Source organism: Lichenostomus cassidix, chromosome 8 (assembly GCF_008360975.1).
Source record: "Lichenostomus cassidix isolate B80296 chromosome 8, HeHo_3.0, whole genome shotgun sequence".
Classification (NCBI taxonomy): domain Eukaryota; kingdom Metazoa; phylum Chordata; class Aves; order Passeriformes; family Meliphagidae; genus Lichenostomus; species Lichenostomus cassidix.
The window spans coordinates 27,075,621-27,093,208 of NC_139489.1; the positions used below are offsets into that span (position 1 = coordinate 27,075,621).

Below are 17,588 nucleotides of genomic sequence, written 5' to 3' on the forward strand. Positions count from 1 at the left end.
ACTAGCAGCATGCTAATGCACACACTGGAATGAGATAGAAGCAGCCCTGCTGAGTCCTCTGGCACTTCTTCTGCCCAATATCAAAGACAACTTCCCATAGGCACCACACCAAAATTGAGATTCTCCTCTTGAAGCACAAAAACAACCAAAAACAACCAGCCCACTTTCCTCTCCTTCCTTTACTTGTTCACCAAAATCCTCTGCTCAAGACCTATCTTAGCTGACATAAATGAGCACAGAAATTAGTGGAGCAACATAGACTTGAAGGAGTTGATCCACAGCCTAATTAGTTGTGGCTGGCACCACCCCTCTAATCACCCATCTCATCTGCCAGAGCTGCAGCAGTTTTAGAAAGGAGAAGCACAGGGAGAAGAAGACAGAATTTCAAAATTACCATTTGTAATGCTTGGTGTTTCTTTAGTTTCTCCAGACGTGTGTCTAGCAAACTCAATTCCCTGCCAAGAAACAAAATCATACATGAAAATTATTATGACTTACAACCAGCAAATCTTCTATTGGAGCATCTTGCAGCACTATACAAGCCCTAACAAGTGAAAGACTCTCTGTGAGGCACACCAGGACACTGTAGGCTAAACACCAACCATGCTATAGCTTTAGGGTGCTCATCTATTTGGGCACAAGAGGTCTGAGATGAGAACAGGCAGTCCTGGCTCGCTGCCTGCCCCTGGCCACATGGTTTTAGCCCAAATGGTTGGGGGAAGCAATTTGTGATAAAAGCCCAAAACCTGGCAGCAGAGCTCATCACATCCATCTGCTGCATGAAAAGGAAGTTTCCGCCACATACTCCCCAAGCCCTATGAAACTGAATATTAGAAAAAACAACAAAAAAAAAAAGCATGTCAAACTGCTATTGATCTTCCAGCCAAGACTTGCATTGAAAGAACACTTTTTTTTCTGCTTACTGCACTTATAAAAGATGACAAGGAATCAGAGACATCACAGCTCAGTTGTATCTCCTGGAGACCAACTAAACACATTAGACATGGCAAGGCCAGCCAAGATAAGAAGAGAACCCACAAAAATTTCAGACCAGATTGTAAAATTAAATTTTTTCCACAGTTTGGGCAGTGGAGTCATCCGTGCCACCCACCCAGTCAAGCACATGTCTGAAGGGTCACTTACACTTTCTGTTTTCCTTTCTCATGTGCATTTTAGTAAAGTATTTTGGACTTTGAGAAAGAAAAGTGCTACACAGAAAATCCCACCGAAGTAAGACGACTTGGAGTTCTAAAAATATCTATCTAGAATGGAAAATTAGATTGGCAGCACAGAAGCAAACTTCCAGCAGCTCATGGTGCTAATTCTGTAGGCTATTTCAGTATTTCATAGGAAACTGCTCCATCAGTGTGAAGCCATTCCTCCTTGTCCTGTCACTGCAGACCCTCATCCAAAGTCCCTCTCCATCTCTCTTGGAGCGTCTTTAAGCACTGCAAGGAGCTCTAGGGTATCCCTGGAGCCTTTTCTTCTCCAGAAGAGAGTGCTGTGAGAAGCAGCCCAAGTCCACCTCAATTAGCAGGTTGAGTTTGCCTAATTTGACAGAGCTGTCCCACTCCCAGCAGGCATCAAGGGGCATTTGCTCCTCACTTTGTGTAGGAATAGGATGCAGCCAGAAATCCCTCAATTTCAAATTGCTGCTCTCTGGCTCTGCAAATATTTTTGGCTGTTTCCACTGCTGCAATTGCTGCCCAAGAGATCTCATTTCTCAGTTCAGCAAGCCCCACCTGAATGGCCACAGTGTGTTATTTGCCATTATTTATCTATTGCTTTGATCAGAAGTGAAGGAAGACAGCAAAGGCAGGCAAGAAAGTGTGTTTCAACTGACTCTGGGTACTTTTGGCTTAGAAATTATAAAAGTCTTGGAAATGCAAAGTGCTGAGCCAGAATTCTGGGACACTGGGAACGACAGGAGTCAATCCAAAGATGAATTTTGACCCATTCATGAAAGGACTTACATCCCTGTCTGTCACAGAACTTAAGGGGTCTCCTTCACCCTGAGTCTTACATCTCCACAGAGTCCTTCAGCATAAAAACAGCGTTAAAATTTATTTTAAATGTTCACTTGTGAACTAACCCAACACTTGCAAATACTAGTTGGAGAACTAAAGTGAGCAAAACTAAGCTCTTGCTTAAAATACATGGCAAAGCAGTGGGCTGGCTTCCAAGCTCTCACGCCCTGCACTGACTCCATGAAATTATGTTATGCATTTATATCCACTCCTTAATGAGGAACTTACCTATTATAGGGCAATAAAACCCTAACCTGACTTCAGTCTTTAGCTGGTGCAAGCCCACACTGACTGAAGCTATTTTCCCTCCCAAGGATCTTGTTTATCTCTGCAGTAAAAGTGCTGAGGCTATTTCCAGTTCTTGCACAGGGATGTAAAATGGGGAGAGATATGGATTGTCCCACTTACCTTCATTAATAAAGTAGCCCAGGTTTTCCACCAAAGTCCAACAGAAGCAAATCTATTTTTAACGAAATCACTCCAGTCGAAGCCTTCAAGGCCTGCTATAAAATGACTAGAGTATTATCTCTGGTGTGCCTTGATTTAAGCCATTTTATATTCCCCCAGTGGCACCTGCAGGTCCAGGCAGGTGCCCAGCCAGCTCCTCAGACCCAGACATGTCCATGGAGGTTATCCCAGCTGGCAGGAAGACATAACCCAAGGAAATCTTGGATTTGGACTGCACACCTACAGCATGACTTATAGTACACAACCCCCATCCTAAAAGCCCAGACCAGCTCTGCCCTACACCTGTGAGGCCCTCTTGCCACCTCAAGTCAGATAGGCTCTTGCAGGTTAGGAAGTCCCTGAGTAACCAGGATCTCTGAGGCTCACCAGTGGTCACAGTCCTCCTCTCTCCTCCCCTATCTCCCCTCCTGCTCTTCTTCAGAATCCCAAAAATGAGAGAGGCAAGAGGAAATTTCTCCTTTTTTTTTTTTTTTTTTTTTGCTTCCTAAAGAGACCCTCTTGAGATGTCACAAGAGGCAGGACAAGGGCTAGCCCATAGTTTGGATTGTCCCATTCTGATGGCTTTTAGGGTCAAAGGGGAGGAAAACTCGGCAGGGAAGGTGATGGGAACACCCCACTTCATGTTGCTGTACCAGCAGCATGGGATCACAAAGGCCAATCCTTGCTCCAGTACTCTACAGGGATAAGCAGAGGTGATTTAGCTTCTCACTTCCAAAGTCCAATCTTTGCCATGTACTCTTTGGAAAGCATGCTTGAAGACAAAAACATTATTTCAGCAGTGGGGTGAGGGACTTGGTCCTGGGATAGGGAAGCCACCTCTCCAGCACTGGGCTGGACCAGGCTGGCAGGCAGCTCAGGGTGCAGCATGCTGGTGTTGGGGCAGCTGGTAGCCACGTGCAGACCCAGGGCTATAAACATCCTATAAACATCCTCTCAGCCACACATCCATGGCACACATTCACCTCAGGAGATCTCCCAAACACTGCACCCCCAGCGCACTTCTTTCCTCCTGCTGTGTCTGGGAATGCCACCTCCTCCCCATAGTGATGAGAAAAGCCCCAGATTAACCTATCTGACAAAACAGAGCCTGTCACACTGCCTGGGAAGAGGAATACATCCAAACCCAGCCCAGCTGCCTGGGTGGGGAAAAAGCGGTTATTGCTGCAAACTCTATATACATTATTTATCAAATGAAGTCTCTGCAGCAGGACTACGATTCATTTCTCTGCTCCAGCTTGCTCAGGCTCTCTTTGGTTGCCTTTTCAATGGGACAAGATACAAAATCTTTGCAGGCTCCTTGTGGTCACTGACCAAAGGTTGTTGCCCTCCTGAAGAGATCCTACAGGTCCCCAAAATGGACCTGGCAGGAGCTTTGCTCAAGGAAACTCACCCTCCAGCCAGCTCCACTGTGGCAGCTTTGTTCCAGCCTCAAACCTGTTCCACAAGCATCTGCTGCTGCTCTTTATATTCCACAGAAATTACAATGGGAAGGCGAGTAGAAAATATCGATTACTGGAAGGTTCAAATAACATGATCCCTGCTGCTACCTGCCAGGTTGCATGTGCATGTAAATCACCTGTAATGTGCTGTTTCATTTGAGTAATACATTAAAAGGGAAGGAAAGTCTGAATTTTTTCCAGTGTGGGGGTTATAAAGCAGGTGGGGGAAAGTCACAGCACACTCAACTCTGATCGCATCAGCTCTGCTTCATGTCTGTGGTGTAAAATTATATATTGGGGGGGGAAATTAATGCAAAAATGCACCAGATGAGCATTTCTTTTCCATCCCCCAGACTTTGGGCAAGGGTATAAATGACTCGGCAAACTGAAGAGCAAGTTCAAAACTGTGCTCATTTGACTGCAGCAGGTGGGTTTGCTTTTACTGAGAGCAAACCGAGTTCCTGTGTGCTCTTGCTCAGAGTTCCCAGGGGAAAATGCTGCAATCCACTAATTATGGTTCAAAAAGGCTAGGGAAATAGCAGGGATTTTCCTCTGCAGCACTGCTCTCCATTTACATGTGGTCAGGGTGCTTATATGGGGTGACAGAGGTTGAGGTCCATCCCAGTTCTTCAACGTGACTTTGTGCTTCACTGCACACTCCTTCATCTTCATCAAGGCATATGCTCGATCTGTGCTGGGGGTAATGGGTGGCAGTGTTTTGGCAAAGGAGCATCCCAAGCTGGGTTTGCATTCGCTTCAGCGAAGCCCTGAGGAGGTCTGGAGTGATTTGCAGACTCTAATGCAACACGACAGCCAAGCACCAGCCAGATGAGCACGAGGACTCGCTGCCGGCACCCGAGTGGGATGCTGGGAGCAAATGGGGAAAAGAGCCCTGTGCCCATGGCTGAGAGTGATCCAAATCCTGCTGGCTGGTTACAGGATATGAGTTCACAGCGTAACTGAGGTGGGATGAATGATCTGGGGAGGCTGTCATGCCTGGTTTTCTCCTCACAGAAGGATGAGTGGATACTACACTGACTGGTCCTGCCTTATCCTGACATCTGCAAGTCTCTGCCTGTGCAGACAGACAGAGGGATGACATTGAGTGGGGAATGGGAAGTAGGGACAAAGTTGTGGCTGTTGGAGAGGGAGAAGAAGGGAGGTTTGTCTGTCCTGGACAGTAGCACCTTTGCAGTATTGTGTAAGTGGAGTCCACACCATGCCGGTCCTACATTACCCTCCAAAATTAATTACCAGTGCCTCTGCTGAAGATAAAACTGAAATCATATTTATTTTTGTGCTTACATTCTACTTGCCATGTAATTAAGTGCTACCATGTAATTAAAGAGGATTTAGAGAGTATTTATGCCCTGCAGTGCTCCATAATTGCAGTTAATTTCTCCTTTACAGCTTCTAAGCATCTCCAGTGGAGCTCCAGGAGCTGCTGGGGCAGGGACAATGGCCATCACGGGGCTTGGAAACACAGTGCAGAGCTTTAGCACTGAAAGGTAGCATCTTGAAAGGTCTGTCCCCATCCCAAAACCTTTCTTAAGTAAGTTAAACTCTTCCCAGGCACAGGGCAGGAGTGATGCCCCCAGGAGCATTGTTATGGGCAAATGGGAGTGCCAGTGAGAGCGGGAGTAGGCATTACCCCAGGCTCTGTCCCCAGCTCTTCCTAGTAAAATTCAACTCCCAGAGACACCATGGAAGGATGAAATAAGCCCTTCTGCAACATGCAGGCCTGCTGAGGGGGGATTTATTTCACAGCTCAGTGTGAATAAATATATGGTGTGAAGTGCAGGATGTGAGCACTTTTCACAGGCAGAAGTCCCAAAAGACAGGACTGTCCTGGCAGCAGGGCAGCTGAGGCCATCTCCATCAGACATCAAATCTTAGTGCTCCAAGGGCCAGGCTACCAAATACTCACCTGTCACAACTCAAAACACATGTTCAGCCTCACAAGTTGGTGTGGAAGAGCTCAGTTTTAGCAGATAGCAACTCCCATGAGGAGCTGGGATTTCAGGCACCACAGGACCAGGGTGTTCCACAGGGGCAGAAGGGAACAGGTCACCTTCCTGCAGGACACTGGACACTACGGGTATTTATAGGCCTTTATATTTGTGTTGGAGAATAGAGGAAAGTCTTTAACCATGAGCCATCCTGTGCCACACCGTGTGTTTGCAGCTTGTGCTGCATCCCAGCAACAGAGCACTGGGGCTGATGACAGTGAAGAGGGACAGGCAGTGGCCAGACCAAGCTCATTGCTCACAGCATTCATTATGAAATTGAGCACCCGCCTTGGCCTTCAGTATAAAATTAGGTGCCCACCTTTGCAAGCCAGTCACAGAAGTGAATTTTGCACTGAGCAACTATTCTTCTGTGGCATGTGGTTAAGCACAGTTGTTTTGAATGGGGAGCTGATAATGTACATGTAAAAAAAAAAATGAAGACAGCACTGAAATTTGCTCTTTAAAATGCAGTGATAGGCTCAGATTAGAGCTGGAATCTTTGCTAAAATAAGACTTAACCTGGTGACTCCCAGACTTCTCAGGGCAGTGGGCAGGAGGCAGCTGTCAAGGTGATGTGAAGCCAGACATGCTGGATCCAGGCTCTTACTATGAAAATCAAAGGAGATTCTCCCCAAAACCTCTGCATTAAGCTACTGCTTGCTTTCCTGTGGGAGTTTATAGAGGCTATTGATATATTCCATGGCAATTCAATAAAAGAATACGTAATGAAAGCAAGACATAACGTAGGTTGCAATGACAGAAGCATGCGTGAACTTTTAAACTGGTAGAATTTGCAGTCACTTGGGGGAGCTATAGATTTCTTCCTCCACATATAGCTAGGGCAAACTGGTAAAAGTGTCAAAGTATTTCATCCTTAAACATATAAGTGGTCAGCAGGGTGAAAATCATTCCCTCTCTGTGGGCTGCTTGGTGACAGCATGGAATAGAAATGGAAACACTCAGTTGTGTTTCTCTGGCATAGTGCAGGTTTCCTTGCTAGTCCTCAGCTCTAGCCCAATGAGTCCACAGGGTCTGGCCTTCAAGCAGCCAGTGTTACAGTGGATGGTTTGCTCCTCTAAGCTTTCCATCTCCTTTAATTTCCCCAAAATCCTGCAACAGGCTATGTTTAGAGGGGCAATAAGGATTGCAATTAAGCAGAGGGTAAAGGAGTTGATGAGGGAGAGTCCCTCATTTCCTTGCACACAGCAAGGATTTTCACATTGCCCAGGGAATTAATGCAATGAAAACCTTTTAAACAGACGAATTTCACATCAGTAGATTAATAATAGCTGGGCACCAGTGCTGTCTCCCCTCAGAAAGCTGCAGGAGGGAATTGGTCTGCAGGACATGCTGCATTTCTACTTCTGCTCAGGAGGGTCCTACTGGTGCAGTCCAGTCTTGTGACACCAAATTTGCAGCAGTTTCAAGCTGCCGAGGAGCTGACCCAATTATTCCCAGTATTTCTTTGTTAGCAGCTGCTGCAATGCAAGTACTTTCCAGTGGGACAGGAAAATCACAAGAGTTTCTTGCTGAATCACAAAGCAAAGCAAAAGCAAGGCACATGATGGAGCCTGAGAATTATAGAAGCTTTTGGGTTGGGAAAGACCTCTAGATCAAGGTCCAACCATTAATCTGGCACTGCCAAGCCCACTGCTAAACCATGTCCCCAGGTGCCACATATACAAGCTTTTCAAAACCCTTCCAAGGATGGTGATTCGCCACTTCCCTGGGTGCCAGTGCTTGACAACTTGTGTCTTGCCATGCACACATCCTCACCTGCCATGAAGGACATGGCATCCCAGGAGAGATTTCAATGTCAAGGCAATAATGATGCTGATGGATGGGAATGACGAGTTGGCCTAAAGCAGCGAGTACTGCAGCCTCACTTTGGAGATCCTAAAAAACTCCAGAGTTGGGATTCAGAGCTTGCAATGCAATCCAGGTCAGTTTCCCAGCTTTGTGATCACCTTGTAATGAAAAGTCTAAGGCTGGGAAGCCAACCAGGGATACCATGGAGCTGATTTCCTTCCCAATGAACCCAGGAGGAAAGCTGCCTGGGCTGCATCTTGCTGTAACATGGAACAAGCACTATCTGTACTAAGTATATATCTATACACATATACATCTCTATACACCCTGGGTAGATGAAGAGGTTTCTCACCCAAAACAAGATGTTCACTTCATTTTCATATCTTTAGTGACTTGAAAAACATTTTAATACAAAATATCTGGCTGGAGAAACAAATGTTCTCCTTTCTCAAGCATCTTCCCAGGCAATATTTGACTTTTTTTTTTACCAAAGCAATTCATCAAAACTGCCATGAAAATAGAAATATTATTGGACCATTGAAATATTAAATTATCCCCACAAAATGCCAGAGACAAAACTGCCAACATCCTCCTCATTGTGCAGATCTGCTGTCTCTGCACCCATCCTGCAGCAGCCCCTGGGACACAGTTTGCATTTGGTATATCTACATTGCTAAGTTATAAAAAAGGGGCTGCAGATGATGCTGGGGGACCTGGTGCTGCATTTTGGGGGGATGCTGTTCCCCCCCCACCCCCCAAACCACTGCCATACCATTAATGACTTTCTCAGCACAGCTGCTTCAAGCATTCACACACACAGGTTCCCTTTTGCATTTGTTCTCACAAAGCTGCTCACACTAATACAGCCCATCAGCAAAATATAAAAATAACTGAAAATAATAATTAGCATGGATGCACTGTGGATTTAATAGGGTTTTTATATTTCTTCCTTTGCTGGCCCATAGGACACAAATCCTGGATGGAGAGAGGCTGATGGGGAGGGAAAAAGAGTGCTTTGCTGTGGTGTATGTTTGGCAAAACCCTCAAATATTTTTATATTGTCTGTATTTTTTATTGAGCACCACAGAGAAATTGCAGCAGATTGATTCTTTCACAGCTCCCCAAAGTTGAAATGCTTTGGAGCTGAAAGCTCGATGCCTGCCAAACTTCATAATTAACAGTAATAACTCTTTAATTTGAACTTTAATTCAAACACCCATGTTTCGGGGGGATTGTAAGTGAAAAAAACCCCAAAAAAGCAAAACAAACAACAGGTAACCAGTTCTGGTAAAATACAGAAGTGGCCCAAAGCTTGTGCTGTGCCAGAGGCAACTGGACATCAGCTGTCCTATCCTGGGTACAGAGAGGGCATTCTGGGATGAAGAGGCATTGTCCCAGTCCAGTGGAAAGTGAAGGAGAAGGACATTGACATCAGAGGCCAGGACACTGACAGGTTCAAAGCTGCCTTCACTGCTCTGGATGGGAGATTTTCCAAGGCCACCTCTAGGGATGAAGGGATCAAAGCCATCAAGAAGGCCACCAGCTGGGAGTTTGATCTGAATTTGGGGACAACGAAAGCGTAATTAAAAAAAAACTACTAAAAGCAACCTAGATAAATTTGCTCTAATGCAACCAATTTTACACATTGAATGACCACAGAAATTGGCTTCTTTTCCTTGTGAAGGAGGGAGAAAAAATATACAGCCCTGAATCTATTCCCCCAGTCAATGGTTTGTAATGGTTCTGTCACTGCAGTGTGGGCTGAACTGGGAAGCATCAGGAGCACAGGAAAAGGAGGAACCCAAAGGAGGAATGTTCAAGCAATTTCTCTTCCCAGGTAGGCACGACTCAAGTTGTCAGACTGCTCATGCAGCCCTGGAGCTCTCCCAGCCCACCCTGGCTGAGCTCACCATGATGAAGGGAAGAGCAAATTGACACGCAAGCAGGAGACAGAGCAGGACCAGATAGGGAATGGAGACAGCATCTCAGGAATGCATTCACAAATCTGGCACGAATGTCAGTCCAAACTTCTGGGAAGAAGCTGAGGATTAACAGGCATGTAGGGCCTGCTCTGGGTCAGAGGACACCAAGGAGCATCCACCTGCCCTGCAGGACCTGTGGATTCAGCCTGGTTTGAGCCAGGGTCAGCCTGAACCATGGCAACATTTCACCATTTCACAACTAAGAGCTGAACCAGTGATATTAACAGAAATCTCCCAAGCATCATGCCACACTACCACATGCCAACACTACCACAGCATCACGCCCTGCCTAAGGGGCAGGAGGGGCATGCAGTGACTTGCCACTCAGAACTGAGAGCTGGGCAGCTGTAAAGAATGTACTGATAAAGAGGTTCAGATCAATAAGCTTGGCAAATGAATGCCATTCAGTCTGTGGGTTAAAGAGTCGTTAACTACCCAGCTACCCTACTCACTGTCATTAGCGAGCAATCTCCGTGGTTTCTGCTCACACTGCTTTATTCACCGATCCATCTCCATTCCCTCATTCCTTCATCCACATGGAACCATTCTCCCCCCATCCAGCTGTGCTCACAAACAGGCTCTGGCCTCTCTTTTGGGGCAGGTGGGATCAGAAGAGTAGGGATTTCACTTCCCCATGTCTAAGATGCAAGGAGTCTTGCTTTGAAGCGCTGGCCCGACTCGGTGCAGCTGGCTCATGGCCGCAATTATTTCCACTCTGAGAGCACACAAAAAGCCAAGCAAGAGGCCAAGGAGGGGGTAGTGAGATTTGAACACCAGTGAGCCAATCAAAGGCAGCCCGTGTTCATTAGTCCCTGTGCCTTCCCCTGTCACGGCCGCCCCATTATGAAGGGACAAGAAGTCTCTCCATGGGTCAGCCAGGGCCACCCAGGAGCCAGTGGAGAGCCCAGAAGGCAGAGGAGGACTTGAGGGAGTCAGAGTCTGAGAATGCAGCCCTCAATTGCCACTTACAGAGCCTGTCTTCTGTGAGCATGGTCAGAGCAGAGTTAGTCCCATTTTTCTTGCTTTTCTGAAAACCAGGAAGAAGAAACAGAGCCTACCAACGGAGTCCCAAGTATTGTTGGAGAGAAACCAGCAACATACATTTTCATTCAGCAGCAGCAGGGTAATGGGGGAGGCAGGGATGTTCCCCAGGGAGCTGGAGAGGACAGCTCCAGACCAAGAGAGCCATTAGAAGCAAGGGACAGCAATTGCTCAAGGTTATGGCACTGGCAGAGAGTGGCAAAGTAAGATGGGGTAAGTAGCCCAGAGATGAGTATTTGGTGCTTGGATAGTACCAGGTTAACTGTTTCTTAAATAAAAAAGGAATAGTGACTAGAATGTGTCTTTGTCACTGCTCAAGGGCTATGACAGAGTCTCGCCCCCAGCCATGGGTTCCATGCAGGGTTGATTTAGGCTCCACCAAAGCCAGCAGGACTGCATGTGGGTCAAGTTTGCCCCACATGTGCCTGGATGACTGCCAAGAAGGACTGCCTCTCTATGCTGAGGCTAATACCAACCCTGGTCTTTTGCTTCTGTGTTCCCAGGTCCTCTCTGCTTTTGGCTCACCAAGACTGGCTTAGAAGGCTCTTCCCTCTCCCAGGAAAATGGGGACTGACAATGAAAACCCAGTCCTGAGGAATGTGCTCATCAGCTTCAACTTGCTTCTGCTGGGCTCTGTCCTCAAGCCTTTTGAGTGCCGGCTGGAGACGACAACAGAGCCAGCTGAGAGGACAGCGCTGGATGAGGCAGGTGGCCTCACCAACTGCAGCCCACCTGTCAAAGAGCAGCCCATGGTCTTCCACCACATCTACAACATCAACATCCCACTGGACAGCTGCTGCTCATCCATGTTCAAGTCTTCGGCCGAGGAGGTGAGTTCAGAAGACGACCGGCTGGCGGAGTACACGGAGCAGACCTCCGACAGCGAGAGCCAGGTCACCTTCACCCACAGGATAAACATGCCCAAGCAGGCCTGCAAGTGCTCCACCTCCCTCCCGTCCCTGCAGGAGCTGCTGAGCAGGATTGAGATGCTGGAGAGGGAGGTCTCCATCCTCCGGGACCAATGCACCTCCAATTGCTGCCAAGAAAATGCAGCCACAGGTAGTAATGGCATCCTGTTAGCTCTTGCTGGGGACTGAGGGCTCGAGAGAAAGGCAGGAGAAATAATACAAAAGCTGATGATGCCGCTCAGAGTGGTGGCAGAGGAAAACCTGTGTTCACCCATGATGGGGCTGTAGCTGTAGTGAAAAAACTTATGTCCTCTGAGGCAGGAAAACCCCTGGGAGGGTCTTGGTCACTTGAGTGCCCACGTCCCACTCCTTGCAAAAACTCCATAATGGAGAGAGCTGAAGCCCCTTTATGGATGAAATTACAGCTGGTTAGGGGTGAGCAGGGGAATCTCCCAACTCTGCAGTCCTTCCAACACTCTTAGACATCTGCCACTGCCTGTGGGACAGGGAGTAGACATGTAGCTGCTGCTCTCCTAACCTGTCCCTGGTCTGACACAGCAGCCCCATGGGAGCTGGCAATAAGACCCATCATCTTCTCTGTAGGGGGAGTGAACACATCTGAAAAAATGAGTTAAAAAAAAAAGGATTAAAAAATACAAAAAATATATGAAAGATGCAAGCAAAACCTATAAAAAAGGCACGAACTCATCAACAGGGTATTTAATCTAAATAAAAAGATGTGCTTTTGTGGAGACTACCAAGAGGTCCCATTAGGGTTACTCCATTAAAGGCAGTCCCTCATTTCACCTCAGCTGTCCCTCAGAGTCCGGAAAGCAGCATTCACCTGAAATGAGATATGTAAGGAAGGTTTGGGCTAGCAGCTGTATTTCCATGGCACAGGAGGCAGCATACTGAGAGTTTTCCTTGTCTCAAGGAAGAGGGACTGTCTCAAAGGACATTCATCCCAAATGCAGCCCAGCTCCTACCAGGGCTCCTTGCAGGGAAGAAAACACTAAGCAAGGAGAACCACACCTGGCATCTTTCCAGGGGAAGATTAATTTTCACACCAAGAGCAGCAACAGGAAGGAAGTTAAAAGCAACTCTTTTGCCCCCAGTTCTCACTCCATTTTTAAAAATGTTTTGCAGCTGTTAGTGTGATTTTTTCCAGTGGTAAACTAACACCTTTATGTGTAGGAAACATTAAAATGAAATGTATGCAACCAATGCTCAGGTCAAGAGTTCCATCAAAGGTGTGTTTGTCAGGGAGGGAGAAACAAGGATGGACACACAGCAGGATGGCTTGGGGTGGCATCTGTCATGTGGCCAGTGGAAGTCAATGCATTCCCAGCCAGGGTTCAGCTCACACCCCTCCCAATGCCATATTCATCAGCTGCATTAATAATTAACACAAACCAGAAAACACCAGTGCAAAATGAGGGTTAAAATCATGTAGGAAATGCTATGGGAAAAACCTGTTTTAAAGGAATTAATTTGAAACTCTGATGGGCCTATTTGGGTTACTTGCAACATACACAGAAAGACCCATTAAACATTCATTGCTTGGTGAAGTCCCCTCTACCATCACAGACAAGTTGAGCTAAATCTGGAGCAATTTCATTTATTTTTGCCAGAGTTGCTTTCAATTCACTGCACTGCAAAGGAGATCAGGATCCTTACCCCACCCCAGGCATTTCCCTGAGCAAAACCTCTTTCCTCCAGGACACTTGCAAGCATCCTCTCTCATCTTTGGATAACTTGAGGCTGAGATCTGAAGAAATCCTGACTGGCATTCCCAGTATTCACAGCTTGGGTGGGAATTGTCCCACAAAGTAACCCAAATGGGTCTGTCTGGCACAGCATGTAACTGAGCTGCTTTTACATGTGCATCTGCTGCATCCCCCATAGGAAGAGCTGCTTGGAAAGGTCAGCTAGGATGGAAAATTTAGCTGGGAACAGAGTCCTGGGGCTTGGGGTGCTAAGGTTTCCCAAGGTTTGGGGGAAGCACAGAAAGGTTTTCTGCTCTTCCTTGGTTCACATGAGGAAAAGCAGTAAAAATCATCAAGTAAAAATGAGTCTGCCTGGATAAACCCTTAGCTGGAGCAATGGCTCTGTGTTTTGGGGCAAAACAGGAGAGCATTAGCAATGTCAGTGACTGGTGCCTTCATCCCCATGCCTGCCTCCTCACCCCAGAGCATCCTGTGCAAGGCTGCCAGGTAAAGAGAGAGCATTAGAGGTGGTGGCCACAGAGCCCATGTGCTTTCCCTGCTTTTCCACAACCTCAGTGTGCCCAAAGACAGGGATGAAGATGATGTCTTTGGGTACATACCTGCTTATAGAAGAGAGAACGAGCAGATAGGGATTTCTCATCTATAAAAAAGGGAAGTGGGTGGACATGAGACCAGAGGAGTCATGGCTGATGCCAAGGGTTTGGCCAGGGAAGGTTTTTTCTAGTAAGAGGTCTAGGGAGGTTCCTATTGACTGAGTGCTGAGCTGGAGAGAAACCAAAGGGAGCACTTGCACCACCACAAGGCTGCTGGCACCCACAGTTATGGAGGCCACTGCTCCCTAGGGGAAGATCGCCCAAATGCCACCATGACCCCGTACCACCAGTTCTTCCCCTTTCAGCCCTAATGCCATCAGTTCCCCAGAGCTGGGCATGCTCAGAGGGAGGACTGTCCCCTGCTTGCCCCACACCTGCCCCCTTTCTCCAGCCCATCAAAGGGCTGACCCGAGACCAAAAGTGACCTTTTTCCACCTCGCACCCTGTGGGTTCTGACCCTCGGTCCCGCATCCTTGCAGGGCAGCTGGATTACATCCCGCAGTGCAGCGGCCACGGGAATTTCAGCCTGGAGTCGTGCAGCTGCGTGTGCATGGAGGGCTGGGCGGGCACCAACTGCTCCGAGCCCCTCTGCCCCCGGGGCTGCTCCAGCCGAGGCGTGTGCCTGGAGGGCCAATGCATCTGCGACAACGACTACGGGGGCGAGGACTGCTCCCTGCTCCGCTGCCCCGCCGGCTGTGGCTCCCGCGGGCTCTGCGTGGACGGTGAATGCGTGTGCGAGGAGGGTTTCACCGGGGAGGATTGCTCCCAGCTGCGCTGCCCCCGCGACTGCTCGGGCCAGGGCCACTGCGTGAATGGCACCTGCGTGTGCCACGAGGGCTTCGCCGGCGAGGACTGCGCCTGGCTGCACTGTCCCAACGCCTGCAGCGGCCGTGGCACCTGCCGGGATGGGCTCTGCGTCTGCGAGGAAGGCTATGAAGGGCAGGACTGCTCAGCAGGTACAGGGGGGATGCGTGAGAGAGCATACTTGAGTGTTTAAGCAAGGGTTTCAAGATGCCCAGAGTCCCATAGGAACACCATGAAGCCCGGGAGCAATCCGTACCTGGCAGGGCACATCACTTAGGGCCCACTCAGGCCCCACAGTGTGGGTATCTCCCTGATATCCCTGTCCCCAAACACACCGTGGACAAAAGTTTGGGAGGTGAGCAAAAAGCCAGTGAGGTTCATCCCAACATGGAGACTAAACCCTTGGTGCAACAGGTTCTCCTGAGCCTTTACCTTGCTCTAGCTGTTAATACAAGCACATATAGCACGTCACCCCCAGCTCATGCCGTGTCCCACCAGTAGACCTACACACCCTCCCACAGGGGGAAAAGAATAAGCCACGCACACCCTGACACTCTCCTTACCTCTGCCCTTCCCACCAGTGGCTCCTCCTGCAAACCTGCGGGTGACAGGGATCAGCGACAGCTCCATGGAGCTGGCGTGGGACAGCCCCGGGGCAGCCACCGAGTACGTGGTGTCGTACCAGCCTGCCGTGCCAGGGGGCACCCAGCTCCAGCAGCGAGTGCCTGGGGACTGGAGCAGCATCACCATCACAGATCTGGAGCCAGGTGTTGCCTACAATGTCAGCATCTACGCAGTCATCAGTGACGTCTTCAGCATCCCCGTGAGCTCCAAGGTGATGACCAGTAAGTATCCTACTGCATTTGTCACTTGCTACACATGTATCCAGAGGGGATGCTCAAGCTGGCTCATTTTTCCCGTAAGAACCTTCTAGCAGCAGAAACTTGAGCCTAAAAAAAGAAAAATTATCTGTATAGGGATATAGGAAAGGAGGAAATATGTCCACCCTCTTCAGAAAGACTCAGTCTGGATGAAAACCTGGATGTCTAAAAGGAAGCAAAAGCTTTCAGAGTTCAATTGAAGGCCCCAGAATGTGGCCCAAAACATTACATTTTTTTCTCAGAGAAAATACTACAATATAATACAGAAGTCACAGGTTCCCCTCCCACTCCTGAAGGGTTGATTCCCCGTGGTGACTCCGCATGATATGGGTGATCATGCAGCAAGGGGGAATGCTGCTGTGCATCAGAAGAAACACAGTCCTGACCAGGGCCTTGACACACAGAAGAAAATAAGAGCATCAAGCTGTAATGCCAGCCTCCAGAAAAGTTTCTTGGAGACTAAAGATGCAGAGGGCAGGAGAAAAACAGAAAGTATCCAGACACCCCTTTGAAACCTCAAAATTCACTTTGTTCACACAATAGTGCAGTGGGATGCTTCAGTGCCCACAGGTCCAGGCATTTCTCTCTTTTCCCTCCAACCAACGTGGAGTGGGGAAAAGGAATTTTGCTAACAGTTACCAAAAGGTTCCCCATTTTTGTTGCCCAAATAGCAAAATACCCACAGGGAGCAGGGTGGGGACTGACAGCACACACACAGCCACCCTGCTCTGCTCACCACCTCCTGCTCCCTTCCAGACCTCGCCACACCGCAGGGGTTGAAGTTCAAGACCATCACAGAGACGACGGCAGAGGTGCAGTGGGAGCCCTTCTCCTTCCCCTTTGACGGCTGGGAGATCAGCTTCATTCCCAAGGTACTGCTGCCACACTCATGGCATTGGATCCTAAACCAGTTTCCAATGACCCCCTTCCCAAAATACCCAACCTGTATTTGCCATTTGTGTGCTGCACATCAGACTCCCCAGACATCACCAGCCAGCGTTTCCCCATTAGTTTTTGGTGTCAAGACATCCATGTCCTCAAAGAAATTTCCCCCCAAAAAATCCAGTGACAGGAAATAAACCTTCCAGCCTTGCTGCCTCTTGTTGCACCCTCTTTTCCTTCCACCTCCTTTGCAATGACTCTTTCTCCTCCTCCTCTTCCTTGCCCTGCTTTCTATGCTAAGCTCCCCAAAGGAGCCTGGATCAAACCAAGCAGCTGCTGGCTCTCAGACAACCTTCAACATCCCTGAGTCACATGCACAGCTAATTCCTGCCATGGAATTTTAATCACAGTGACAAACAGGTAGAAATTGTGCCAGGAAAGATGAAAGGATAAATATGTTGCCCTAAATACCCCATGTTTTCTGTGCACAGCAACAAAAATTGTACATCAAGTATTTCATCTATATTCATAATTTCTACACCATTTAGCCATAAGTATAGCTTCAATTGTATACGGAGCCTCTTTACAAGAACATTCAAGCCCCAGCAGTGAAAGAAATGCTGATTAAGGGCTCAATTATGACGTTTTCACTTGTACAAAACCTTCACTGGAATCAAAGGCAGCTCTGGGCAGTGGAGAGCTGCAGAATTTGGCCCCAAAGTTTTAAATGCTCTTAACTGTGAAGTATCATTACACAGCACAAAGCAAGGGCCCACTTGCCTTAAATAACTCAGTTCTCTCATTTCCAAAGAGTTGCTGGAAGGTTCTTGATGCAATGTTGGTTACATCCACATGCAAATTGTGTCAGAAGTTGAAGCTCAGGTAGTGCAGGTATAAATCCTGGGACAATTTTCATTCACCATCAGGACTAAAGATGAAAAATACAGCAACATCAGAAAAGAGCTTTTTCAAACATCTCTTTCAAACATCTCACTATTACTAAGGAATTAAGCTGAAC

At 47.9% G+C, this 17,588-nt stretch overlaps 1 protein-coding gene across 1 annotated transcript in view; it reads left to right on the plus strand.

Moving 5' to 3' along the window:
• TNR (tenascin R) overlaps positions 1–17,588 on the plus strand; it is a 72,738-nt gene that overhangs the window by 28,818 nt on the left and 26,332 nt on the right. Inside the window, exons 2-5 of the mRNA XM_085068645.1 lie at positions 11,279–11,834; positions 14,483–14,959; positions 15,389–15,652; positions 16,445–16,560. Of these exons, the coding sequence (XP_084924771.1) occupies positions 11,339–11,834; positions 14,483–14,959; positions 15,389–15,652; positions 16,445–16,560 (1,353 nt within the window). The 5' untranslated portion in view covers positions 11,279–11,338. The remainder of the gene's footprint in view (positions 1–11,278; positions 11,835–14,482; positions 14,960–15,388; positions 15,653–16,444; positions 16,561–17,588) is intronic.